At 53.6% G+C, this 27,103-nt stretch overlaps 9 protein-coding genes across 9 annotated transcripts; 7 read left to right on the top strand and 2 right to left on the bottom strand.

The window, feature by feature from the left end:
• Nucleotides 1-597: 597 nt before the first annotated feature.
• LRP88_00903 (uncharacterized protein) lies at nucleotides 598-1,722 on the top strand (the record flags this gene model as incomplete). The annotated part of the gene is made up of 1 exon (XM_083237607.1): nucleotides 598-1,722. The coding sequence occupies one exon, from the start codon at nucleotides 598-600 to the stop codon at nucleotides 1,720-1,722; it is 1,125 nt and encodes a 374-aa protein (XP_083106112.1).
• Nucleotides 1,723-2,886: 1,164 nt separating this feature from the next.
• Nucleotides 2,887-4,422, top strand: LRP88_00902 (histone methyltransferase DOT1; the record flags this gene model as incomplete). The annotated part of the gene is made up of 2 exons (XM_083237606.1): nucleotides 2,887-3,440; nucleotides 3,492-4,422. 2 exons carry the CDS (start codon nucleotides 2,887-2,889, stop codon nucleotides 4,420-4,422), a joined length of 1,485 nt encoding a protein of 494 aa, XP_083106111.1.
• A 223-nt stretch (nucleotides 4,423-4,645) lies between these two features.
• On the bottom strand, nucleotides 4,646-5,401 carry LRP88_00901 (autophagy-related protein 16; the record flags this gene model as incomplete). The annotated part of the gene is made up of 3 exons (XM_083237605.1): nucleotides 4,646-4,819; nucleotides 4,874-5,214; nucleotides 5,317-5,401. 3 exons carry the CDS (start codon nucleotides 5,399-5,401, stop codon nucleotides 4,646-4,648), a joined length of 600 nt encoding a protein of 199 aa, XP_083106110.1.
• A 385-nt stretch (nucleotides 5,402-5,786) lies between these two features.
• LRP88_00900 (tethering complex subunit VPS16) lies at nucleotides 5,787-8,643 on the top strand (the record flags this gene model as incomplete). Its single annotated transcript, XM_083237604.1, has 6 exons — nucleotides 5,787-5,931; nucleotides 6,056-6,320; nucleotides 6,373-6,869; nucleotides 7,009-8,158; nucleotides 8,251-8,332; nucleotides 8,392-8,643. The coding sequence occupies 6 exons, from the start codon at nucleotides 5,787-5,789 to the stop codon at nucleotides 8,641-8,643; spliced, it is 2,391 nt and encodes a 796-aa protein (XP_083106109.1).
• Nucleotides 8,644-11,924: 3,281 nt separating this feature from the next.
• LRP88_00899 (uncharacterized protein) lies at nucleotides 11,925-13,840 on the top strand (the record flags this gene model as incomplete). Its single annotated transcript, XM_083237603.1, has 3 exons — nucleotides 11,925-13,012; nucleotides 13,068-13,164; nucleotides 13,220-13,840. The coding sequence occupies 3 exons, from the start codon at nucleotides 11,925-11,927 to the stop codon at nucleotides 13,838-13,840; spliced, it is 1,806 nt and encodes a 601-aa protein (XP_083106108.1).
• A 756-nt stretch (nucleotides 13,841-14,596) lies between these two features.
• LRP88_00898 (mitochondrial-processing protease subunit alpha) lies at nucleotides 14,597-16,382 on the top strand (the record flags this gene model as incomplete). Its single annotated transcript, XM_083237602.1, has 2 exons — nucleotides 14,597-14,731; nucleotides 14,784-16,382. The coding sequence occupies 2 exons, from the start codon at nucleotides 14,597-14,599 to the stop codon at nucleotides 16,380-16,382; spliced, it is 1,734 nt and encodes a 577-aa protein (XP_083106107.1).
• Nucleotides 16,383-16,878: 496 nt separating this feature from the next.
• Nucleotides 16,879-19,600, bottom strand: LRP88_00897 (uncharacterized protein; the record flags this gene model as incomplete). The annotated part of the gene is made up of 3 exons (XM_083237601.1): nucleotides 16,879-17,376; nucleotides 17,443-19,306; nucleotides 19,380-19,600. 3 exons carry the CDS (start codon nucleotides 19,598-19,600, stop codon nucleotides 16,879-16,881), a joined length of 2,583 nt encoding a protein of 860 aa, XP_083106106.1.
• Nucleotides 19,601-20,162: 562 nt separating this feature from the next.
• On the top strand, nucleotides 20,163-25,628 carry LRP88_00896 (uncharacterized protein; the record flags this gene model as incomplete). Its single annotated transcript, XM_083237600.1, has 2 exons — nucleotides 20,163-20,570; nucleotides 20,622-25,628. 2 exons carry the CDS (start codon nucleotides 20,163-20,165, stop codon nucleotides 25,626-25,628), a joined length of 5,415 nt encoding a protein of 1,804 aa, XP_083106105.1.
• An 899-nt stretch (nucleotides 25,629-26,527) lies between these two features.
• On the top strand, nucleotides 26,528-27,012 carry LRP88_00895 (uncharacterized protein; the record flags this gene model as incomplete). The annotated part of the gene is made up of 2 exons (XM_083237599.1): nucleotides 26,528-26,762; nucleotides 26,816-27,012. The coding sequence occupies 2 exons, from the start codon at nucleotides 26,528-26,530 to the stop codon at nucleotides 27,010-27,012; spliced, it is 432 nt and encodes a 143-aa protein (XP_083106104.1).
• Nucleotides 27,013-27,103: the final 91 nt, after the last annotated feature.

Genomic DNA, 27,103 nt, shown 5'->3' with positions numbered 1-27,103 from the left:
ACGTACAATTATGATTAAGATGGCAACATATACTGGATACAAAGGGTAGACACACGGAGGGGTCTGTATACTGCGGGAACATGCTCACTGCATGGCTGTCGGTGGCAGCTCAGGGATGCGCTGTGTTGCTGTCGATAGGGTGGCTTCTTGGTACACACATTCAGGGCATAGAAGTGTAGTTATTCACTTTAAAATGCAACATCAAATAGAATTCAATACAGTTATCTGCTGTCTATGCTGAAGGAAGAGCCATTCACCCCTTCCATCCACTTCCAGGCTCGATTCGATGTTGCAAGCCGTGAGACCAGGCTCAAAACCAATTGGGAAAAGGCTGCCTCAGTCCAGGACAGCCCTTCTTTCTATAGAGGTCTTGTTGGCCTTTGTTCAAACGTACAAGGCTCTTTCAGTATCTCATCTTTCGAGGTGGCCACCTCATTCTAGAAACTCGAAACAAAGCCTCCTTGGGTTCGACAAACAAAGGCTCGTCTCTTAGATATGCGTCGGTATACCAGATACAAAAGGAACAGAACATGCCCAAAAGGCTCAGCTAGACTGGAACCATTAATCAATCATCAACAAACATCAAACATTCGCAAGATGGCCCATACACAGTCTAGAGAGCAGGAGGCTGAGGATGCTACCGTTGCTCTCACGTCACCCATCTTGGAGCCCAGCTCGCTCCTTTCTGAGCCCGGGTCGTCGTTTTCAGAGCCCAACTTGCCCGACCTGGACTCAAACACCACAACATCTACCCCAAAGTCCAGGAAGAGATCCAGCTTAGAGACTCAAGATCAAAAGCCCGCAAAGAAGATCAAGTCGGAGCGAAAGCCACTAGTCACATCTCCCCCGGAAACCTCCCAATGGCACGCCAGTGATGACGCCCTGGACTCCAAAGAAGATGATCATTCCATTATCAAATCATTCGGTCAGGACACCTTTATGAGTCAATGGGAGGCCGATGAGTCGGAGGATATGCTGGAGTTTTACCTAGCGTATCCTCACAACCGCAACGCCACCCTCTGCGAGTACCACTTCCTCCAGCTTTCGGAGAAATGGTACGAGCGACGGAAGCCAGGGGTTGAAAGCGCCCTCAAAAAGATGTTTGAGACGTCATTCGGCTGCAGGGATTCGCCTGACCTTGGACCGTTCGGGCTTCCAATCGATCAAGACACTTGGGATCTCAAGTCGTTGGACGAATTTATGGGGGATCTTTCGCGACAGATTGAGCAGGCCAGGCTTCGACTAGATCAGGAGCATAATCAAATCGCATATACGACAGCTCATACACCTATATGTGAGGTTGGACCCAGGGATGAGCATTTGAGGTGCACCCTGTGTCCCGAAGATGACGAGAAACCCGTCCCGGTTGAGCATATGAGTGTTGTCCCTGAAGAGTGCGATGCCGAGATCGCCAAGTGGGTACAAGAGAGAAGAGAGCAGTGGGTACAAGACGTCCTTACATGTGGCCATGCCTCACCCATCATGATCTTGGGCGGCAAGAATCCAGACATTCTTGAATGCGAGGAGTGTGGCCACACTCAACCAGCCGACAGCGATGCCTGTCCAAGCAAGCACGAGTTGCGAATAGCTACCATTCGTATTCCCGTCGAGGTCTCCCCCTCTCACATGGCCATGAACAGCCGGCTCGGCCACGGCGACATTGGGGGCATTCATTTTGTCGTTGACATTTGCACCGGCAATACCCTGATCAAGTTCCGGTGAGTTTCTCAAAGAGATCTCTTGGAAAGCGGAACCTAATCTGGTGTTAGCTCAACCCGGTTTTCCCATGCTCATGAGGCAGAGGGCCGCGGCGTCGGACGTGATCACTGTATCGCGGCTGAAGTGTGTGATGGTCTAGGTACTTATGAGCCCACGGGATGTTCTGATTATTTTGCAAATTGTTCTTGCCATTGAAGGCTCGGGGAGACGGGAGGCTTGTACTATTAGATTTAATAGAGGTTGGTGGCTGGCAACATCAACAAAGATTTCAATACATCTGGCGGGTTTGAGTAGCGCTTGCTTGATGTTGCTTCCACTTACTATCTTTTATGAAAACACACCATCTCTTAAACAAGCATAAACACAAGTAAACCTTATCATTTGAAGGCCCTGACAAGTCATATTGACAAGAAATTGCAGCTTCAAGCAATGCACGTAGGGTAGACGAGTTATGTTGCATGCGGGAGTTATCCAAGCAGGCACCCGACCTGCGGCTGAAGGGGAAAGCCCCCACGTGCCTAACGTGCTAATGTGCCATGCGCCCCACTTTCAACGCCTGGACCAGTCGCCTTGCTCGTACTGGCAGACACGGCTTACAGGGCATTACCTGCCGGGCTTTAGTGGCAGGCGCGACCTACCAGAAGCGACCTGCCACTACTGCCTGCTGCTGAGCTGCTGGGTCCGGCCTCCACTCCACTGGGTCGCACCTGCCCACCCGGCCCCCAGAGGCCCAGAGGCCCTTTCCCCCCGGCTGATGTAAGGCTTCATGCACCAAAAGGCAACCATGGCATGGATGCCGACTCCGACTCCGTACTTCGCCTCCAACTTGAACTCTGCATACTAACCTGCCACGATGCGATACTGAAGGAGAACTTGTCACGACACGAACCAACCACGCGCCCGCTATAACTCTGTATCTTCCTTGTATTACAACTTGACCTCTTTTCTCTACATTCCTTTTTTCTTTTCGCGTCTCCTTCGATCCATTCATTTGTACTTATCCTCCCTCTCTACTTTTAATCTGGTCCCGCCCGCTGCGCGACATTGCCGAGCGACACGCACGCCACCGCGAACCCCTCCATCCCTGACCCAACTCGGCCAGTCTGACTCCGTCATTGTCGCTCACGATACTCTTTCTCACAAACACTGGCCTCCTGAACCTCCACGATGCGTCTTTTTGGTGGAAAAAACAACAAGTTCAAGGCCGATCCTCCCAAGATCCGGATCGAAAAGGTCGTCGTCGACCGGCCGGCCACCAAGCCAAAGCCGAAGCCGAAGCCCGCCCTCAGCGGCTCAGCCTCCCGGTCCTCGTCCTCGCACCGACCTTCCCCGAAGCCTCTCGCACGCCAGGCTAGTCACTCGCCGTATCCCTCATCATCCGACGAGAAGCGGTTGGAGCGTAAGCGCAAGGCTCCCTCGGTGTCGCGTCGATCCCCAGCCAGTGACCGGATCGAGTTTGACAAGGATAGCGATGGCGAAGACGACGGATGGATGACCCTTGACAGCAATAAGAGACAGCGCAAGGGTACCGAAGACGGCTTCGTCGACACTAACCGTAAGCTGCGCAGCGTACGGGCCTTTAAGGATAGGCTAGACAGGAGGAGCTTCATTCATGCCGTGGATGTGGCCTCGCTCCAACACAAATGTGTACCCGTGATGGGCGCTCAAAAGGAGGACGTTGCCATCGAGCTGCAGTATCCCAGCCTACAACCACGCGAGAAGTGAGTGCCCATGTTGAGTTGGACTTGGAAAGTTGCTAACACTATCTACAGATATGAGCTCGTCTGGGGCAAGGACAAGATTGATGCAGTCGAGGCCAGCATAAAGGTAGTTCGACATGTAGCCGAGACATATCTGACCGACGACGAGGCCGAGCCCTTCACAAACCCAAACGGAGGCATTATCCGTCGATTGGAGAAGGCATCCAATCGCAACATACAGGACCTCATGGGTTTCAAGACAGCTCTGCGCGAGTACAACGAGAAGCTCCTAGCTCTGGTCGAGGACGGTGTGATTTCCAAGAACCTCGACAACATGCACGAGCTCCCCCAGCACCTCGTGGCATTCATCCTTGACCAAATCTATGACCGGACCGTGGCGCCCAAAGTCGAACTTCTCTCCAAATACGAGAACGGAACCGACTATGTCTATGGCGAGCTCCTTCATCCCTTCATCTCCAAGATCCTCGTGGAACAAACCCAGATGACATCAGGACAAGTCTTTGTGGACCTGGGTTCGGGCGTAGGAAATGTGGTTTTGCAGGCGGCCCTAGAGATTGGCTGTGAAAGCTGGGGCTGTGAGATGATGGAGAACGCATGCAATCTTGGCGAGGCTCAGAAGAAGGAGTTTGACGCTCGTTGCACCCTCTGGGGTATCAAGCCAGGCAAAGCGCACCTGGAACGTGGTGATTTCCGCCACAACCAGCACATCCTCGAGGCCCTGAGGCGTGCTGATGTGATCCTGGTGAACAACAAGGCCTTCACCTCGAGCCTCAACGATGACCTTACTAGGATGTTCCTTGATCTAAAGCCGGGCGCCAAGATTGTATCGCTCAAATCGTTTGTCGCGGAAAAGAATAACAACCACAACATCAACGACGTTGGCAGCAGGATCCTCGATGTGGAGGAATGCACATACCCCGAGGGTTATGTGAGCTGGACTAATGCGGGAGGATCGTACTTTATTTCGACGCGAAAGCAGTAGACTATAGAGCTTCATCAGCATGGGAGCAGGAGCAAACGGGACAAGATTGGGTCGAGGGTTAAGCGATGGGTAAACAGCTGGGTTAAGAGCCGGGAATTACATCAGCGTTGTAAGAGGATTGTTCGGGCTTACAGGATACTCCATATAGTACTTGTTTTTGTGACTTGAGCGTTTGCTTCTTGAATTTCGTGTGTTGGGATATCATGATGCGGTGGACGGTCGACTATCGTTCTTTTTCGAAGATGGGCTCGTTGGCGAGGTTCATAGCATCGGCTTCCTGGGCTATCCTCTTCATCCACCGGTCGACGAGCTCCTTGTTTTCCTTCTTGACCTTGTCCCGTTCCTTCTCGGCCATGGACATCTGAAGGTTGAGCGCTATCATCTCGTCTTGGACTTGCTGGCGGGGTGTCAGCATGGTATCAGGCTGTGGCGGTCAGGCCGCTGCACGCACCTCGATCAACTTGCGCTTCTCCCGCAGCTCGTACTCCCTATCCTTAAGTCTGGTGGTGAGATGGGTCTTGTCGGCCGTCAAGTCTCGGATCGATCTCGAATCGGATTTTGTTTTTGAGCGCAATTTCGTGAGCTCTTCTTCGGCGGTTCGTAGTCGAGATTCGGTAACGCCCTTGGACCGCAGGGCTTCGGCGAGGTCTTGCTTTAACTGGGCGACACCGGGATCGTTGGTCGAGGGCTCGATAGGTTGTTGCTTGGTGGGTTTGCCGCTGCTGGAGATGAGCGACTCTAGTCCCGTCTTTTCAGCCTCCAGCGCGGATATTCGGTCCGCCATCTGCGAGCCTTGGGAGCATCGTCAGTTTCCTGCACCCGGCTCGTTTGATGTCGTGTCGCAGATGGAGTAGGTACAAGAGGGGTAGCAAGAGTGAGTGGGGGTTTACGGACAGGTCTGGACGAGCTCCATGTTGACGGGGTTGCTGAGCTCTGCATCTTTTAAAGATGAGAGATACTGGTCTCGCCAACTGGGCATGATGGAAGAGGGAGGGTGATGGATGTGTGACGGGCGGTTGGTTGATGTGTTAGTAAAGAAGGTAATAAAATGACTTGACTGATTGTCTGGGGGAGACCGAGTGATGGGACGGACCCTCGATTGACGTACCCGCTCATTCCTGTGGAACCTGAATGATGCAACTGGCGGGAACCTCAGTAACAGCAGGGGTGCCTATTTAGTTGGGCCGAGGAATAGCCATCCCAGGTACCTCCCTATGATGATGGGGGAGCTCCAGCCTAGAATCCAAGCTCATTCATCATATCTGCTTGGGGATAGCTGACGCATAATTCCATCTTCACTGTGCGTGACCTTTCGAGAGGGACCCAAACCGTTAACTCTGCCGTCAATCATGAGATAACGCGAGATGGACACGCTTCACGCGAGAGCCGATTGGGAGAGTGTCGGGGACAGGTGGTTCCGCAAGACGCAGCAGTATACAGCTGTGTTTGACCAAGATCTGGACTTGGACAATTATATCGTTACTGGAGCTCCTTATGCGGGTGCACTAGGTAAGTCTTTTGAGCTCAGGAGCTTCATCATTCTCGAATTTGTGTGGATTAGGCTGGTTTCGCGCCTTTCTTTGACACTCATGATACACTCACCGTGAGCTCAACACGCTAACCTTGTTCTCAGCACTCTGGCGCGACGACACCAAACTCCTGGCCTACCAACCAGGAAGAACATCGAAGCCAGCAATAGACATTTACAGCCTTGCCGGAAAGAAGATTCGGAGTATCCCTTGGGATAAAGGCGCCATCAAGGGCCTTGGCTGGTCGGAGGATGAAACCCTCCTTGTTGTCACTGCCGACGGCACCGTGCGCTGCTATGATCTGCAAGGAGACTTTACACAATTTTCCCTCGGCCATGGTGCTGACAACTACGGTGTTGAATCATGCCGGTAAGCTTCTTTCACTGCTCGTCGACTGGTTGCGCCGGCTAACCATACATAGATTCTACGACCACGGCTTGGTGGCGCTGCTGGGAAACAACTCCCTAATCACAGTGTCTTCATACTCTGAGCCTCGACCTAAGGCGCTCGCGCAGACACCTGAGGGAGAGATTCACTCTTGGTCCCTCATATCACCGAACCATACCTTGTCTAGGTCAGTCGAGGTCCTGCTGAGCGTCGAAAAGACGGTCTACGTTGTCGACGCCACGGACTGCGAGGATCGATTCCTGGACGTTGGTCCTTTTAGCCACATTAGCGTCTCTCCGGATGGTCGTTACGTGAACCTGTACGGCGTGAACGGAAAGGCGCATGTCATCTCGAGCGACTTTCAGGAGAGGCTGTTTGAGCATGACTCTGACTCGCAGACGCCGCCTCTGTATGTGGAGTGGTGCGGCAGTGATGCACTTATTGCCTGGGAGGATGAGGTGCATATTATTGGACCTGGTGACGTATCATCCTCATATATCTATGATAGCACTCGGGTGCATGTCGTTTCTGGTAAGTCCTCTGCTTCAATGAGAGGTATTATGCTCATCTGGTCCAGAACATGACGGTGCCCGACTCATCACAAACGACTTTTGTGAGTTTTTGGAGAGAGTGCCACGAGATACTCTTGAAGTCTTTGGCCAATCTTCAGATTCATCACCAGCCTCGATTCTTCTGGACGCCGTAGGTCAGCTTGAGCTTCAGTCACCCAAGGCGGATGATTATATCCAGCTGATAAGGCCCAACCTGACGGGGGCCGTGGATACCTGCGTTAATGCCGCCGGCCGTGAGTTTGATACTCACTGGCAAAAGCGCCTGCTCAAGGCTGCCTCCTTTGGCAAGTCGGTGCTCGACATCTACAATAGCGATGATTTTGTCGACATGTGTGAGACTCTTCGTGTGCTCAATGCTGTACGGTTCTATGAGGTCGGCATACCACTTTCTTTTGAACAGTACCATCGCCTGACGCCAGAGAGTCTCATCCGACGACTTCTCAGCCGCCACGAGTACCTCCTGGCCATAAAGATTGCGGGTTACCTCAAACTTCCTACGGACCGCATCTACGTACACTGGGCATCAAACAAGGTCCGCGTTGGAGGTGAAGATGACGATACTATCTGCCGATTGATCGTCGAGCGGTTGTCTGGCAAGCCTGGCATTTCGTTTGAAGAGATTGCGCGGGCAGCGTACCAGGAAGGACGTGGACGACTCGCTACAGAACTTCTCAACCATGAACCTCGTGGCGGCAGACAGGTTCCCCTTCTTTTGAGCATGGAGGAGGACGAACTGGCTCTAGACAAGGCCATTGAGAGCGGAGACACAGACCTCATGCTCTCAGTTCTGCTACAACTGAAGAGGAAGTTGCCTCTTGCTGCATTCTTCCGTGTCATCAACGCACGGCCGACTGCAACAGCCCTTGTGGAGTCATCTGCTATGGAAGAAGGTGATAATACGTTGCTCAAGGACCTATACTATCAGGATGATCGACGAGGAGATGGTGCGAACGTGTTTATTCGCGAATCACTCAAACAGCCCGACGCTCGAACTGCGTCTGACAAGCTGGCTCTGGCAGCGAAACTACTTGCTGACTCAAAAGAGTCTACGTTTGAGGTTCATGCCCTCAAGGAGGCCACGACTCTGCTGCGGATGCAAGAGTCATTTGACCGGGATCTCACAGACACGTTTACGGGACTCAGTGTCAACGAGACCATGTTTAAGCTCATCCGGCTTGGCTACTCGGGACGGGCCAAGAAGATCCAGAGCGAGTTCAAGGTACCAGAGAAGGTGGCGTGGTGGATTCGGTAGGTGGACCTCTTCCCCAACAGCCCAGCCCTGGCACCGGGAGGCTGAGGGACCGGCTTCCTTCAACGGCTAACGTGTATGGTCCCTGCAGATTGCGAGCACTAGTAGCTAAGCGGGACTGGAACGGGATCGAGGAGATCTCAAAGACGAGGAGGAGCCCCATTGGATGGGAGGTGAGTCTATCGGCACCGCGGTCTACCCCGGAAGAGTTGCAACGGCTAACGTGGGCCAGCCCTTCTTTAACCTTACGCTTCAGGCAGGCAACCCCAGATTGGCAGCCACGTTTGTGCCGAAGTGCACGGGGTTGGAGCCCGGGGAGACGATTACCATGTACGAGAAGTGCGGGATGCGGGTGAAGGCGGCGCAGGAGGCAGTGAGGCTCAAGGATGCCGAGGCGTGGGAGAGACTTTTGGAGGCGGCGGGTCAGGGGACGGCTGATGGCAGAGAGATTGAGCGTCTTGGCCAGTCGGTGTTTAAGAAGTAGATTGCCGAGTTTAGCAGGTTGACTGGATGGGCTGGTGTTTTGGCAGAAGTGTACATCATTAATCATCTACCCCTTAAAGTTTGCTCAACAAGTTTAACTCAAGATCTACAGCAGCATTGAAAGAACCGCGTTTGGCGCCGTGGCCCTAGGAACACAAGCCAATGGTCAAGTGGCTGCATTGGCTAGATGCAGTGTGGGAAGTGATAGACGCCTCAGGGCCTGAGAGCATGAGGCGCGAGGCTTCGTTTCTGAGACGGGGCTGAAGTCGATGACTGGAATGTGAAAGTCTGGCTGGCCGTTTCAGAACCTGACTCTTAACCCGTGATCCAGTCTCGTGACAAGTCGGCGGACGATTCTGAAGAGTCATGTCTCTTGGCAGGTGAAGTTCTACCATCTTTTGGGGAAGCGGCATGTTGGCGCCAGGCTGGAATAGGAAAGGATGAGGAGCAGACGACGGGTTCCTGGGCCAGTTGACAGGCTGTTGGGTGACACAGGTAGAACAACGAAGAACGGTGGCAACAGACAAATTGGGGGGAGACCATCTGGAGGTTTCACGTGTAGCTCGAGGGTCTGGATGAATCGGGGTCTCCCGAAGAGCCGTCCCACGGATCGGCCAATGCTTGCAGCAGCAAACAACGAGGGCAGATGATGTTCGCATGAGAGCCGGCGGGTGGCATGACAGCTGAGGGAGGGTAGGGTGATGATATCATGGGTTGTGCTTGTCGCTGTGCAGTTGCAGTTGCAGTGGGGCGATCGAGACCTCGGCTGTTGCTTGACCGGGCACCACAGGGAACGGGAAACTCGAGAGAAGGAGGGAAAGTTTGATTTGGAATTATGCTGTGAAATCTACGGAATCTACGGAAACTCAGATTGAGTTTCCATCATGGGCTTGTTCTTCTTGTCTTGAACTTGTTTTTTCTTTTTGGTTCTGGGTGGACCGGTTGGTTGCCTCTTTGGGACATGGCCCATACCGGGGTCTGGATTCTGGTCTGGAAGCGTCTACGGTGGCGGTCTCGATTTGGGCTGAAGAGGAGAAGGTGAAAAAAAAGGAGTTGAGGGAGGGGTGTGTTCCTTTCTCGAACCCGTTTGCAAAAACAAATCCACATTGAAAGAAACGGTCACGAATTGAAGGAAAATGGCGCAGGTAGGGCCGTCGTTACGTCGAGTGGAGGAGGTATAGATGGAGAGGTAGGTAGTTATGGAGTAAACAAACTTAACATGGGCAGATGTTGAAAGAGGAGAAATACGACGAGAGGGAATTTCTCAGAAAGCGAATTGTGGGAATGGGCATTATCAGAGCTGGGGACTATGCTGGCTGTTCAATATGAAAAAAGATGGAGAAGAATATGTCATGATGGGGGGAGTCGTTAGCGGAGATGGCCGTGGTGTTTCCACAAGCCGACTTCAAGTATACAATATCCATACTGTACATAACGTTACTACATGCAAGACGACTCGAGCAGCTTTCATGAACATCTGCTTATGGAATTGGGATCGAGATATGACGAGTTGGTTACGCACTCGGATGTCAGTGACGAATTCATCAAATTGCCCCGGATCCGTCAATGCCCTGTCCCTCGTCGGCCGCCCCTTTCCCATGGGATGGGGGATGGAAAAGAAAGCAAGGCAACACAAGAAAAAAACCCTTGCGCATCCTGCCCCAGCTCGCAACAAGTCCACCAGGGATGTCTCACGCTGGAGACAGACGGCCAGACCGAATCACGCACTGTCTGTTTGTCTGTCGTGCGTCCTGATCACTTGAGCTCGTGCGTGCGGTGCGGGCGTGGGTGTGGCTCGACCCGTGTGCCGTCTTGGTTGATACCTTACGGATCTATTTCGTGATGGGCGATGGGGCCCGCCATCCTGGTACAGCTAAGCTAGCTAGCATTCAGCACGCGCCGCGACGACGACGACGCCATCTCTCCCAAGAACCCATTTGGAACTAGAGAATCAAGTTTCCCATTGAGGGAGTGGAGGGAGGGGGGCAAGGCGAGATCTGGACAGGGGTAGATTACCTCGTGGATTGATATCAACAAGCAGGGTCTTTCTTCTTCTTATTTCTTTAAGCATCTGCTCTGGCAACCTGATTGCGTATGTACTTGCAAGAAGGCTTTCCCATCCCATCTGTTCTCGTCAGTACATACAGTACAGCCCAGGACTGGGGTAAGGTTCCCTCCCTCTCGCTCACCTCCACTTCAAGACTGTCCATCTCCCAATCACCCTCCATCATTCCCCCCCTGTCACTTGAAGAGGGCCCTACTGCTACTGTACACCCCCGGTCGCCGTCCCCGGTCTCCATCCTCGAAATACCGCCGCCACTGCTGTTTGTCGCGACCATCGAATCGCCGTCGCCAAGCCGCATGGTAAATGAACTCGACTCGCCAACCTCCAATTCTTCCAAGGCCATTTTTCCCTCTCTCCCCTGTCCTGCCATCTCATTCCCGTCCTGTCAGTTTTCTTCCTCTCCTTCTTTACTTCTGTCGCACAAAACAAAACGCCAAATATCCAACTGCCCGCCTTGGCCTCCCTAGCTGACGTCGGTTCCCGAGACGAAAAGAAAGACCCTACCCTTCCTTCGCCCTCCCTTACAGAGCCTCCGGGGCCCCTCTTCTACCACTCAAGGACGAGCACCGCCTCTGGAGCAATAGCTGGGAGCGCCCATAGCTGCAAGGCAAGCAAGCAAGCAGAGATATTGGCACAGGAGGAACAAGGGGATATTCAACAATCAGCCATCGCCATCCATACCTACAGTATCCTCCCCCCTTTCGTAGGCGATCGAATAGGCACAAACAAGACCAGTGGCAACTACCGCCATACGCGCGCGACCGTAAAAGGGCCTTAAGTCGCTCTTGTTTCCCTCGGACTCGCCTTTCCCCCTCCCCACACACAAAGCAATCGATTGATCTCGAGAGCTGCCGTCTGTCTCAGTCCAGGTCTCAGCCTTCTTTTCATCGTCACATCCATCGCCCTCGTGCAGCTGGACAGGGCAAGTAAACAAGGAGCAGCAGGCGAGACCAGCAAGGAGAGACAAACCCCGGGTGTTTTCTTTGGTCGAGTTTAAGCTTCGACTTGTGTGTCCGGCTATCGCCGCATCCTTGGCTTTGCTTTGATTCCATCCCTCTCTCCCTTTCCTTCTTGGACTCGAACCGTTCTTCTTTTGCTTTTGCCTCCAATTCCTCTCCGACGGTCCAGTCCTTGAAGAGATATCTTGGCCCCATCCCACGCATATTTTCCACCCTGTTCATCATTTTGTCACCCCCTCCTTCTCCCTCTCCCTCTCAATGTTCACCCAACCGGTCGTCTCGCCGCCGGCTGTAGCGCCGCCACAGTCGTCGTCGACGTCAACTTCGCGGCCAAGCCGACTGCGAGGCCTCAGCTACCTGCGCAACTATACACAGAACCATTTGCTCTCGCGCGACAGCAGTCATCACAGCGGCGCAAATGGGAGCGGAACAGGCTCTGGAGCCGGCAGCCCAGGTGCAAGTGGGAGCACGTCCCCTAATCGACACGGCTCTAGCCTCACGCGATCCCTCAGCCATTCGCCTACCACTACGAGTGGACCGCCCGCCGGAGCCCAGAACGCCAATAATACCAACCACTTGACCCTCGTCAGTTCGACCCCCGATCCCGTGAGGATTTTGACCACCACAACCTCGCTGCCTGCTGCTGCTACTTCTGCCTCGCCTTCGGTCCCTACTTCAGGAGCACCCACTTCTGCTCCCGCTCCCGCTTCCGCTACCACGCAGCAACCCGAGGCCCACGACCCCACCAACAACACCACTGCTGCAGATTCCTCCTCACCCGCAGACATCGCGACATCTTCTGCCCCCGAATCCGCTCAAGACCAAGCCGCCATGACGAGATCCCGAGCTCCCACCGGCGCCGATACGGGCTCCGCAACCCCTGAGAATGCTCCGTCAATCCGATTCTGTGCCTACTTCGATCCTCGCTCCACCCGCCCGTCGCTCACCTTCCCCCCGATCTCCAGGACTCTGCCCACGGGCTCAGAGAGAATCCGTGTCGGCCGTTACTCGGAGCGTGACAGCCATTCCATGTCCAATATGCCCGGAAACCAGCCGTCGGCCGCCCCAGTTGGCTTTAAGAGCAAGGTCGTCAGCCGCCGCCACTGCGAGTTTTGGTATGAGGACGGCAAATGGTACATCAAAGACGTCAAGAGTTCCTCAGGAACCTTTTTGAACCACATCCGCCTAAGCCCACCTTCCCAGGAGAGCAAGGCTTTCCCAGTTAATGACGGCGATATTGTGCAGCTGGGAATTGACTTCAAGGGTGGTGAGGAAATGATCTTTCGATGCGTTAAGATGCGGCTGGAGCTCAACCGAGGATGGCAAAACAAGCTCAACTCTTTCAAGTACGTTTTTTGCCCAACTTTTTCACTGGGTTTCGTATGCTGACATTTTTAATAGTATGGCGGCCCATAAGCGGTTGCAAACAATGGCCACGAGCGGCGGAGCGGCTGGTTCTAACTCTCAAGATTGCTCCATCTGCTTGAGCTCTATCGCGGTAAGTCTTGAACTGTCGTATTTTCTCCTGAGCGTGCTGACTGATAATCTCGTAGCCATGTCAATCCTTGTTTGTGGCGCCGTGCTCTCACACCTGGCATTTCAAGTGTGTGAGATCACTTCTTACATCACCACAGTATCCGATCTTCCTCTGCCCCAACTGTCGCGCCGGTGCCGATCTGGAAGCGGACGTGGACGAGCTGGCTGAAGAGTGGGAACAGATGAAGGAGGAGGCGGAAGCTGAAGCGGCTACACCAGCCAAGGCGGACACAGAGTCCGAGACAGAGCAGGCACCCCCTGTTGCTACCCCGGGAAGGTCGACACCAGAACGGTCCAACACGTGTGATAGCGACCCGATGGACGTTACTGTTAACATAACCCCTGAGACACCTCAGCGACACGAAGTCTCTCATACCGTTTCCGAACCCCTACCCATCAGGAATGCAGCGTCGGGTGCGGGTCGCTCTGGACAGATACGGGATAGCCGAACACCATCACCGCCTGGGATGACCAACGGCGCCGAGGGCCCGATTACGCCTAGAAACAACGTTGGGCCCTGGGTATTTGACGGAAGTGCCGGCCGGGCTGCGGCACCAACATCAGCCGAAATGACAAGTATAGACGCGGCTGCAGAAGTGGATTTGAGCGCAGATGACAAAGACTCGAGTTCACGATAGGAAAGCCTACATCGATGCCCGGAGTTAAAAATGCCGTATAGACAGACGACCTCAGATGGTACCCTCCCTATTCATACCTGGCGCCCACGATCTTGATCTTCAAATACAAGGCGGCGTCCTTTCGTTTTCCCCTGGCTATCGTTACAGCACAGGCGTTGGAGGAGTTTTACAGTCACTACTACCTGCTGTCGGAGACGCAGCAGCTCACATTGGCGGCACAGCGATGCTATTTCTTCTGTTGAGCGAACAAGCAACTTCCGAGAGAACTAGATGCGAGAGAGCATATATACTGCATGGAAGGTTGGATTCAAGGACAGCCAAGACTAGGGCTCCATGAGTAGGAGTTAATGGAATAGATCAAATTACAACATATCCACTGGGATACCTGAGATAATTCGCACAACAGTTTACCGTGATGTCCTACAATGGCACATTTTACAAGAAGCCTCCTATTACGAATTGTTATCCACTGCCTCACCACGAAGCAGACCTGTATTTCCAATCATGGTCCACACGCTGGAACTGGCAGCATGATGGACGCATTATGTCATCATATATCGGCAGCTCTGTTTCCGGCATCGGCACCGAGATGATCCGGCCTATCGCCGAGTGCGGGCGGACTTGCCGGGGTGTGGCTAAATTTCCACAGGCCTTGGTCGCAAACTCGTCCCGTCCGGCTGCTCCAGAGCATTTGCATTTGCGTTGCTGGACAGGGCAAAACTCTTTGGCATTTCTTCCAGCAAGCGCAACGACATAATGCTCCGACAGTTTAGCTCGCGCCTGCCGGCAAAGGCCCGGGCCTCGTGCTCGAGAGCCTTGGGTCAGGCCTCGAGGTTCTCGTTGGTTCCGAGACGGTCCATGGCTACGGTCAAGGTGGAGGGTATTCCCAAGGTATGAAGCGGATATATACCTTCTTTTCTCTAACTTGCGCTAATGTATACAGGAACCTACAGAACTTGACCAAATCACAACCCTCCCCAATGGCCTCCGAGTCGCTTCGGAAGCCCTCCCCGGATCCTTCGCTGGTGTCGGCGTCTACATCGAAGGAGGCTCCCGGTTCGAGAATGACTCCCTCCGCGGCGTGTCCCACATCATGGACCGCCTCGCCTTCAAGTCGACGTCGAAGCGGTCCGCCGACGAGATGCTCGAGCAGGTCGAGGCACTGGGCGGCAACATCCAGTGCGCCTCGTCGCGAGAGAGCATGATGTACCAGGCCGCCACCTTCAACAACGCCGTGCCCCCGACCGTCGAGCTGCTCGCCGAGACGATCCGCGACCCCAAGATTACCGACTCGGAGGTTGCGGAGCAGATTGAAACTGCGCGGTATGAGATCCGCGAGATCTGGAGCAAGCCGGAGCTCATCCTTCCCGAGCTTGTGCACACGGCTGCTTTCAAGGATAATACACTTGGAAACCCGCTGCTTTGCCCGGAGGAGCGACTTGGTACCATCGACAGAAACACTGTTTTGACGTACCGGAAACTGTTTTACCAGCCCGAACGCATTGTCGTGGCTTTTGCTGGTGTTGAGCATGGCGAAGCCGTTCGGTTGACGGAGAAGTTCTTTGGGGACATGAAGAAGAACGAGCAGCCGTTGTTGGAGTCTACAGGCTCTGAGACGAGCGAGAGTGAGCTATCAGATAGCGAGGGCAGCTCAGCGTCACCTGCGTCCTCTGCTTCCTCATCACCACAGTCATCACCTCACCTCCTCTCTCGAATCCCCTTCTTCAAGAACATCTCTACTTCGGCACCTCAGCAGGCCACCGTTAACAACACTCCCCCCTCTCAACTCGATATCCAACGACCCGCACACTACACAGGCGGCTTCCTCTCTCTTCCTCCTCAGCCTCCCTCTCTCAGCGGCCTGCCGACCTTTACACACATCCACCTTGCATTTGAGGGTCTCCCCGTAGCTTCGGATGATATCTACGCCCTTGCTACACTTCAGACTCTTCTTGGTGGAGGCGGTTCTTTCTCCGCCGGTGGACCCGGCAAGGGCATGTACTCGCGGCTTTACACCAACGTGCTCAACCAGCACGGCTGGGTTGAGTCATGCGTTGCTTTTAACCACTCTTACACCGACTCTGGTCTCTTTGGCATCTCAGCCAGCTGTCTTCCCGGCCGCACCGCCGCCATGCTCGATGTCATGTGCCAGGAGCTCCGCGCGCTGACTCTCACCACTGGCTTCTCGCGCCTCCAGGAGACCGAGGTGGCCCGAGCTAAGAATCAGCTCCGTTCCAGCCTGCTCATGAACCTCGAGAGCCGTATGGTGGAGCTCGAGGACCTAGGCCGCTCTATCCAGGTCCACGGCCGCAAGATCCCCGTCAGGGACATGTGCCGTCGCATCGAGAACCTGACAGTCGACGACCTGCGCCGTGTTGCGAGCATGATTGTCGGCGGAAAGGTCAAGAACCCTGGCGGTGGCAGCGGCGCTCCCACCGTTGTGTTGCAGGAGGCCCAGGCGTATGGTGTCAGCAACCACACCATGACATGGGATCAGATCCAGGACCGGATCGACAGCTGGAAGCTGGGTAGTTCCTCTTAGGGGGTTCGAGGCTTTGATTCAAGTGTGAATCCACGAATACGATGTCACGTCTGAGTCTGTATGCTATCTCACGATGATGAAATGGGGTGTATAATAGAGGGTTTTGTACAGCATATACTGGATTGTGGACTGTAGCGGACATATAGGAGGGAGCATCATTCGCGAGCAAGGAGCCATATGTACAACACCGCTGGGCAGAGATGATCCAAACCAGCATGATTTCTCTACTAGACTCAAATCAATATATATCAGTGAAAAGAGAACTCCAAGGCGTGTTAAGGATCGATAATACATGTATGTTGTGTTTGACGTCGTAATCGCTAAACTCCGAAATACCAACCGAGTTCCCAATCTATCTTGGTCTTTGCCTTTCCGTTCCGTGTTCCGTGTTGAGTACCTAAGGTAGGCAGACATGAATTCAGTATTCCCCAACTCTCTTTGTAGTGTTGAACATAGCAAATTCGCCATTCTTGATTTTCCCAATAGAGTTGCGTCATTATAGTTTAGATCTCACAGCCTCGAGTCGATACTTGACATCCTTGAGGGCTTTGTTGGTAGGTTTCCAATCGTCAAATTGCTTGAGCAGCTCATCTGCTTCGTTGCTGAGCTCTGTCCGGACAAAGTCCTCCTCAAGCAAGCCACGCATGATCCACGGCAGGACATATGGGTTTGCAGACGTCAGAGGGCCTTGACGTGCGCTCACGGTGCATGGTGGAGGTAATGCGCCAGTTGACGCCGTCTCAAGGGCGTGAGAGACGGCAAGATCGTAGACGGCGTCGTCATAGTATAGACGGGAATGACCAGCGCCGGAGTAGAGTGAACCAGCGAGGGGAATGGACAGTTCACGGATCAAACCGTGATCCGAAACGCCTAGATTACGGAGCTTGAGAGCAAAGCCGACAAGGTGCGCGATAAAGTCAGGGGCATGAACGCGTCCATCGATGAAAACTGCTCGGTAGATGTAAGGATGATTGGCAGGAGAGTAGACGGCGGACTATCATGGGTCAACCTCTGAACTTGAAATATGTATAAAGGGGTTATAGCTTACCTCCATCGGGACGAGCTGGTCATCGATGCTGCCGATGAATGTGATGCGAGCGCCGTAGTCTACAACACGCTTGAGCGCATTCTCAAACCTCTTCGAGTTGTCACTCTCTGGATTACCAAACTCCCACAACTCGGCAGCCGAGCCCATGAGAAGACCAGATTTATAGTCTGGGAAAGGACCCAAAGCAACACCAGCCATGGCACACACTCCGACCTTAGCATTGGTGATTACACCGAGGTCAATTAGCTTCTCAAGCAGCATGATGCTTACCGGAACTCCCTGTGAGTGACAGGCAATCAAGACAAGATCAGCACTGCGGATGTGGTCAATCCAATTAAGCATAAGCTTCCATAGGTTGTCGACCCGATCTCTGATCTTGCCTTCGCCTTCGAGAGCAACCTTCTCGATCTCACAATCCCCACATCCATGAGCTTCAGCCCACCGCCGGATCGCTTCAGCGCCAAGACCTGCAAAACGAAGTGACGTGCCGGTGGGTTGCCCAATCATCGGACGGAGATACGTGGCAGGGAAGAGGCCATGCACACCGATCGCGATAGCCTTGTGGATCTTGGGAGGGTCCCTGATGCGGAATACGTGGTTGGCGGGAGCTTGCTGGGTGCGAAGGAGGAATTGGGTGAGCTGCTTCAAGATGGAAGGGTTCTCCTTCATCTGGTAAGTGCTCGAGAAAGACGGGAGGAGCAAGTTATTTGTGAGCTTGACTGATGCCTCCGACTCGGCTATGGATTGACCAGAGGAGGCAACCTTGGCAGTTACTGCGCTGGGTTTGTCCATATCGTGTATCTGAGGTGTTGCGCTCCTTGGAGTCGAAGCACCAGACAGCGAGGGTGAAGGAGGATCAAGGTCCATCGACTGAGGCCGCCCTCGCTTGTTCTTCCGCCAACCTGATTTGGCCTCTTTCACCTTTGGAGCGTTCTTCGCGGGTTCCTTTGTAGGTGATACATCGCATTCAGCCATTGGCCTGGGGTGAGCCTCTGATCCTTCACCTATCACGGCCATTTCTCCGGATTCTGGGGAGGTTGGTTTCTGCGGTGACTTTGGTGATTCTTTGGACCAGAACGCCCATGTTGAGCCTGCTTTAGGAGGAGGCTCATGTTGATGTGGAGGAGCAGGAGGCGCATCTGTCATCGTTACATCTTCCGAAACGGCCTCGGGCACTGGGTCCGGTTGAGCATCAGGTTTATCATCTGTGACTTTAGGAGGCTCAGCGGTAGAGTACCAGAAGCCAAACCATGAGGCAGATGGAACTTTTTGGGCGCTTGGTGGCGATGCGACCTCTGGAGGCACCGTCTGTGCTGGTGGAGTGACTGGTCGAGCTTCCTCGGCTTCCTTTGTAGTCTCGGGGTCGGCTGCAGGGACTATAGCCTCATCAGGCTTCGAGATGGTCTGAGTCTCCGTAAATGGTGTCCTTGACCACCAACCAAGCCATCCGGATGAAGTCGTCGGCCGTTGGGGTGATAACTGTGATGCAGGATCGTCCGGTTCTGGCTGAGGTTGAGGTTCAGCTTCCCTTTCGATTGTGTCGGCACTGGGCTCAGGTGCCTTGGGCGTTTCTGGCCTCTCTGGGGCTTTTGGTTGTTCTTTAGGAGGAGCTTCGGTTTCTGAGGTTTGTTTAGGGGGCTCGGTCGGCGCGTTCTCTTCCGTCATCGTCACGTCGGACTTGTTCTCGGGAATCTTAGGCATCGCCTTGATGGTGCCAGCCGTGCTTCGCACGCTTGCTGTATCGTCGTTCTTCTTTGGGTCAAATCGGCTGAGATCGGGGGTCTTGTTCGATTTCACTGTTCCCCCAAAGATGTTCTCCTTCGCTACCGAGGTAGATGCTGAAGCCTTAGGAGCCCGGGGCCAGGATCCGTACCAGCTCTTTGATTTCCGGACCTATACCTGTTATTAGGCTACGAACATGGATAAACCAGCCAATAAGCGCAAGACACACCTCTTTACTCTTTTTCTGACCGGACGCGACACTGTCGCCCGCGGTCTGCTGTCGTGCTGGTGGCATTGGGCTGTTGCTGGTTGCTTCCGATGCCGATGACACCTCTGAGGCCTGTGATTGTGACGTAGCGCTCGCTATCGACGCGCTGACCGGGGCTATAGAGTCGACTTTCTGTGCTGCTTCCGCCGGGTTAGGACGGGCCCTCTTTCGGGGAAGCATCTTGAGCTGTGGTGATGTGTGAGGAAGCACATCAACTTGAAAAAGTTTCAAGATGCAGGTTCATATTACGTGTGTGTTTTGAAAGTTGTTGAGAAGTAGGTTCTTGTGTTAATAGACGTGCCTGGAGTTGTAGGTACCTTATCGGTCGCCCCTCGCCCCGCAATTCCAGAAGCATCACCAGGTACATGGTACATGACCGCCGCGTGCAGGTGGAGTTGGTAGTCCAACATACGACTGAGACATCAACACCCACAACTTTCGGCACTGGGGTTATAGACATAATGAAAAACTGAAGAAATTAAATGAGAAAAACTAGTAGTGGGGTTTATTGTCCAAAAGTAATTTTCTCAATATTTTCTTCAACCGCAATCGCGTTATAAGTGAGAGCTTCCAGCCTTTGGAAGCGCGTGAGCATGTCTGCTGCCTCCGGAAAATCGTCTCCCCGAGCCCCCACCGTTATCAGCTTATCGGACTGGCAAAGGAAAAAAAATCCAGACTCGAATTTCAGGTACTAAACCACTGCGAAGAGTGAGCAGTCGGTGTTGCGCCAGCGCCTTTCACAATGAGCACCCTCAAGCGAAAGGATGCCCCTGGTGGCAATCCTCCCTCCAAGTCGGCAAAGAACACAAAAGAAGCGAGACCTTCAAAGAAAGAAGGCGGAAAGGATGTGAAATCCGCCAGCAAGAAGTCGAAGACCGATGAGGCGCCTGCTAAGGGTCCCGTCGTGTCGCTCTTGAAGGAGGAAGAGCCAATGTTCCCTCGAGGTGGCGGCAATGTCCTCACGCCTTTGGAACAGAAGCAAATCCAGCTTGAGGCCAAGGCTGACGCTATGCGCGATGAAGAATTCAACACTAGCGGCAAGGCGCTCAAGAAGAAGAAGCGGAAGACGGCGCTGAAGAGCGAGAAGAAGACTGAGAAGAAGAAGGAAGAGGAGGAAGATACTGTCAAGGTGGAGAGCTTAAGCTTCAAGGTAGGCTATGGGTTCGAGAACAATGCCGTTCTTAACTGACACTGGATACAGCGGCTAGTCAAGGGCTCTCTCGTCCTCGGACAAGTCACACAAATCAACAACCTCGATATCGAAGTCGCATTGCCGAACAACCTTACTGGTCACGTCTCTATTGTCGCTATTTCCGAACAACTGACGGAGCGCCTTGAGAAGGATGCTGCCGAGAAGGACGACGAGGAGGACGACAAGGATGAGGATAGTGAAGGGATTGACCTCGAGACCATCTTCTCTGTTGGACAATACGTGAGGGCCTATGTGGTGTCGACTGTGGACGAATCTGGCACCGGCAAGAGCAAGCGACGTATCGAACTCTCGCTACGACCCAGCGAGGCCAACACAGGACTGGAGAAGGACGATGTTGTCGTCAACAGCACCGTTGCGGCATCCATTGTCAGCGTCCAGGACCGCGGTTTCGTTATGGATACGGGTATCTCCAACCTGGGCGCCTTCCTGTCCCGAAGCGAAATCGATTCGGGCTTCGATGAGCAGAGACTGCAGCCAGGTGCTGTCTTTTTGTGCCAGGTCATCAGCAAGGGCGCCAATGGCAAGATTGCGCAGCTGTCTCTCCAGCAGAAGAAGCTGGGCAACCCCAAGAACGTCCCCGCCGACGCCACTACTATCAACACTTTCCTCCCCGGTACCATTGCTGACGTTCTCGTGTCCAACACTGACCGACGAGGCTTCGCTGGCAAGATCATGGGTCATCTTGATGTTACCGCCGACCTTATTCACTCTGGTGTCGGTCCTGCTGGTGTGAGCTTGGACTCGACCTACAAGATTGGTTCCAGAGTCAAGGCAAGGATTATCTGCAACTTCCCGGCTGCTAAGGAGCCCAAGCTGGGTATTTCTCTGCTCCCTCACATTACATCTCTCGAACAGAAGCGACCGACCAAGACGACCGACGCCAAGAAGCTTCCTACGACGGTACTCCCCATCTCATCTTTGGTCGAGAAGTGCACAGTTCGCCATGTCGAAGGCGAGATTGGTCTTTTCGTCGACATCGGCATCCCAGGCCTGAGCGGATTTGTGCATATTTCGAGAGTCAAGGACGGCAAGGTGGAGGCGCTGTACGAATCGAGTGGCCCTTACAAGGTTGGCTCTGAGCACAAGGGCCGAGTTGTGGGATACAACCAAATTGATGGCCTCTTCCAAATATCTTTCGAGAAGTCGGTGCTTGAGCAACAGTACCTGAGGCTCGAGGATGTCCCGATCGGCGCTGTTGTTACTGGCGAAGTCGAGAGGGTTATTGTTGACGAGAAGGGAGTTAGCGGGCTGATTCTCAAGATTGCGGAGGGCATTACTGGCCTCGTCCCTGAGCAGCACCTTTCTGACATCAAGTTGCAAAACCCTGAGAAGAAGTTCCGCCCAGGCATGAAGATCAAGGCTCGAGTTCTGTCAACCAACTTGGCCAAGAACCAAATGCGACTCACCCTGAAGAAGACCCTGGTCAACTCGGAAGCGCCCATCATCAAGTCATATGAGGACGCTAGTGTTGGAATGCAGGTTCCTGGCACCATTGTCAAGATCCAGTCTTCTGGTGCGCAGATTCAGTTCTTCGGCCCTGTCAGGGGTTTCCTGCCCATCTCTGAGATGAGCGAAGCTTACATCAAGGATCCCCATGAGCACTTCCGTGTTGGTCAAGTTGTCAGCGTTCACGTCCTGGATGTTGAGCCTGAGTCGCAAAAGCTTATTGTGTCTTGCAAGGACCCTTCTGCCTTTGGTCTGGACAAACAAAATGCTCTCAAGAAGCTCCAGGTGGGCGGTCTTGTGTCAGGCAAGGTTTCTCAAAAGACCGAGGACCAGATCTTTGTCGAGCTTGATGATGCCCAGCTGAAGGCTATCCTTCCTGTTGGACAACTTACCGACAAGTCAGTCTCAAAGAACCAATACGCCTGGAAGCGCATCTCTGCTGGTCAGACCATCTCTAACTTGATGGTGCTGGAGAAGAACGAGAAGCGACGCGTGCTTATCTTGACCCAGAAGCCAAGTCTCATCAAGGCGTCTGAGGACCGAACCCTTCTTAAGACTTTCGAGGACGCCAAGGAGGGCAAGGTGGTCGCCGGCTTTGTGCAAAACATTACTCTTACTGCAGTCTTTGTGCAATTCGCTGGTGGTGTCAGGGCGCTGCTGCCCAAGTCCCGACTCCCTGCTGACGTCCAGGAGCAGCCCGACTTTGGTATGCACAAGCTCCAGTCCATCGAGGTCAGGATTGTCTCTGTGATTCCCGACCATCGCCGCATTGTTGTTGCTCCAGCCGACTCTGACGAGGACGACGTGGTGAAGAAGGAGAAGGCTACCGACGCGGCTTCTGCCCCTTCGGATAACCTCGAATTCGGAACCGTGACCAAGGCTAAGATCACTTCTGTCAAGGATACGCAGCTCAACGTGCAACTGGTCGGTAACGACGTCCAAGGCCGAATCGACGTTTCCCAAGTCTTTGACACGTTTGAGGATATCCCCGACCCCAAGGATCCTCTTGACAAGTTCCACAAGAGGCAGACAATCACTGTTCGTGTGACGGGAGTGCACAACGCCAAGGACCATCGATTCCTGCCTTTCTCGCACCGATCCGCGCACTCTGTGGTTGAACTGACCGCCAAGCCTAGCGACATCAAGGCGGATTCCCTAGAGCCCCTTCAGCTTAGCAAGCTCAAGGTTGGTGACACTCACGTTGCCTATGTCAACAACTCCAGCCCCCAATACCTCTGGGTGAACCTTTCGCCTTCGGTCCGTGGCCGCATCTCAGCCATGGAGGCGTCGGATGACCTGTCTCAGCTCAATGACCTGGAGGCCAACTTCCCCATTGGATCCGCCATGAAGGTTAGAGTGATTGCTGTTGACCCCAAGAACAACAAACTCGACCTTTCAGCTCGTTCATCCAGCTCGTCTGAGGCTGTCAGCTGGAGTGTTCTGAAGCAGAACATGGTTCTCCCTGGACGAATTACCAAGGTGAATGAGCGTCAGATCCTGGTCAAGCTTAGCGAGCTCGTGTCTGGTGCTGTGCATCTCCCTGACATGGCCGACAATTTTGACGATGTCAACACTCTCAAGCACAACAAGGGCGACCTTGTCCGTGTCTCTATCGTGGAGCTGGACACAAGCAACAAGAAGATCCGACTGTCGATCCGTCCTTCACGCATCATGAGCTCTACGTTGACAGTCAAGGACAAGGAAATCAGCAACATTTCTCACGTAAACCCTGGCGATCTTGTTCGAGGCTTTGTCAAGAATGTCTCAGATAAGGGACTGTTCGTCCTCCTTGGTGGACAGGTTACTGGTCTTGTCAAGATCTCAAACCTGTCTGACCGATATTTGAAGGACTGGAAGGATAATTTCCAGGTTGACCAGCTTGTCAAGGCCCGAGTTATTGCTGTTGACAGGGAGGCCAAGCGTGTTGAGCTGAGCTTGAAGTCTTCTATCGTCGACCAAGACTACACCCCTCCTCTGACTTTTAACGACGTCAAGGAGGGCCAGGTCGTAACAGGCAAGGTTCGAAAGGTGGAGGATTTCGGTGCTTTCATCCTGGTTGACAACTCGGATAATATCAGCGGTCTTTGCCACCGTAGTCAGATGGCTGAGAAGCCTGTGGCTGATGCTACCAAGCTCTACAAGGAGGGCGATGCCGTCAAGGCTCGCATTCTGGAGATTGATACCAAGAAGAGACGAATCTCATTCGGCTTGAAGCCATCGCTCTTTGAGGACGAGGACACTGACATGGACGACTCCGACCAGGGCGCTGACCTTGATGCCGAGGATAGTGATGAGGATGTTGAGATGGGCGAGGGTGGTGTTGAGATTATCGGCGCAGACAATGCTGATGACTCGGAAGAGGATGAGGATGATGACGACGATGATGATGAGGCGGACAGTGATGATGACGAGGAAGAGGAGGATGAAGATGAGGAGATGGAGGACAAGCCAGCCAAGAAGGGCAAGGGTCTTGGAGCAGGAAAGAAGTCGGAATGGTCGACTGATCCCTTTGACGAGGCAGAGTCTGACTCTGAAGAGCAATCAAAAGACGAAGAGAAGTCAAAGAAGAAGAAGAAGCGAACCCGGGACGAGATCCAGGTGGACCGAACCGCCGAGCTCGACGCCAACGGCCCCCAGACCTCGAGCGACTACGAGCGACTGCTGCTCGGTCAGCCCGACTCCTCGGAGCTCTGGATTGCCTACATGGCCTTCCAGATGCAGGTCTCGGAGCTGTCCAAGGCTCGCGAGGTGGCCGAGCGTGCCATCAAGTCTATCAACATCCGGGAAGAGACTGAGAAGCTCAACGTCTGGGTTGCTTACCTCAACTTGGAGGTTGCGTACGGCAGCAAGTCGACTGTGGAGGAGGTGTTTAAGCGGGCTTGCCAGTACAACAACGAGCAGGAGGTCTATGAGCGACTGGCCAGTATCTACATCCAGTCTGAGAAGCTCAAGGTGAGACACATTGATACGTTTAACAAGGACCAAGCTGACCATAAGCAGGACGCCGATGACCTCTTCGAAGCTATGGTCAAGAAGTTTGGTGCCAAGGCTCCCAACGTCTGGCTCAACTATGCCCACTTCTTGCACGTCACTCGCAACGACGCTGCTAGGGCACGATCTCTTCTCCCCCGTGCCACGCAGCAGCTCGACAGCCGCCACAGCCAGAACCTTGTAAGCCGGTTCGCGGCGCTCGAGTTCCGATCTCCCAACGGCGAGCCGGAGCGTGGACGAACCATGTTCGAGGGTCTCCTCGCTGCCTGGCCCAAGAAGGGTGACCTCTGGGGTCAGCTCCTGGATCTCGAGTCAGGTCTCACCGACGCTGACCCGACAGCGGTTCGGGATGTCTTCGAGCGAAGGACACGGGTCAAGGGCTTGAAGCCCCAGCAGGCCGAGAAGTGGTTCAGACGATGGGCCACCTGGGAGGAGAAGCTGGACCCCAAGGGTAAGGACCGGGTCATGGCCAAGGCTCAGGAGTGGGCGGCAGCCTTCAAGGCCAAGAAGGAGGCCGAAGCTGCTGCGGCTGCTGAGGAGGACGAGATGGAGGAGTAGCTGTCCTGTGGTTTGTTTTCGGATACCATTATACGGGAGTCAAAAGTTTCAAGCATAGAATCTGAATAACCAAGTGTATGATTAATCAACGGTCATTCGTACGAGGTGAAATTTCGATGGTGAACACGCAGAAGTCAGCAACGAAAATGTCTTGCTGGTCAGCATGAGGCGTGAATAGTGACGTATCGTAAGATTCAATACGGCAGATGACGGCAGATCCACGATCAAATTGGACCCCTACAACGTTGCCAGAATGGGTCAGCGGTGAATCCTCAGCGCGAGGTATGCCTAAAAAACGAAATAGCGGCCGGCAATTGCGAGGCGGTCTCTGGGAGTGCCTTGCTAGTGGAGCACGGCAGTGAACACATAGTGCAGATCGCTTCGTATCCTGGGGTTTCAGATATGTAGAATAGCAACGTTGCAATGACCTTGATCAAATCATCTCATTCTCATAAACAAAACAAAGACTTTTTTTTCTTTCTCACGCACTCTTCAGCCTCATTGATGACATTTCCCCGATTTCACCGTTGCGACGTCCCATCCAACCAAAGTGCCACTCCCGCTTTTGCCACTTCGAGATGGAGGAGTGTGTGAGAAATCGGACAAGTCGGAAGTTTAACAAACAACGATCGGCGGGGACCCCGTCATGACGGATGCCACGGCGGAGAAATACGAGGGGGAGATGATCCTATCGTGTCATTTTTCTATATGCAGATGCTGAAAATAGATGTCCAATGGATGTAAACATGGGGATTGTTGAAACAAGTATAAAGGGGATGGACCTCACGATGGTATACTCAGCTGAACAACAGGGCACTCACCAGCAACTTGACCATCAACAACAAGACTCTCACCAATAACTATACATTCACACATCTACATCAACAATATCCGCCAACATGCGCTTCTCCATCGCCCTCGCTGCCACCTCCCTCCTCGCCCTCACCGAGGCCCGCATCGTCGGCATCAGCGTCCCCAAGACCATCAAGCCCGGCGAGGACTTTGAGGCCATCATCATCAGCGAAAACTACATCCAGAGCGTCTACGATGTAGCCATCGCCTTTGGCTACTCCCCCGGCAAGGGCTTCCCTGGCTCTCTCGGTCAGGTTGCTGACTCTTTCTATCTCGGTCCTGGTAAGACATATTCCTGCTTCTTGACTTGTATGCGCGACTAACTTTGTAATCAGACGAGTCCAACCAGCTCCACAACTTCAACAAGACCGTCAAGATCCCCGCGGATGCCGTCAAGGGAGAGGGTCTTGTTACTGCCTCCCTCTTCAGCCTGTACGGCGCCGCCAGCGCTCCCACCCTCAGCAACTACAACGTCTCTGTCACCTTTGGAGACAAGACCAGCAAAGAGTACAAGGCTAGCAACAGCCAGTAAAGGGGTACCTTGCATGGGATAGAGCATGGAATTACACAGCATCTCTAAAGGAGGAGTTCCGTCGTCGGCGACAGAGTACATATCTTAGCCT

The sequence above is a fragment of the Fusarium phalaenopsidis genome, assembly GCF_050370095.1.
Source record: "Fusarium phalaenopsidis strain FUZ10S chromosome Unknown contig_32278, whole genome shotgun sequence".
Lineage (NCBI taxonomy): Eukaryota > Fungi > Ascomycota > Sordariomycetes > Hypocreales > Nectriaceae > Fusarium > Fusarium phalaenopsidis.
Note: the sequence above shows the minus strand (reverse complement) of the source record. Positions and strands in the feature narration are given on the sequence as shown.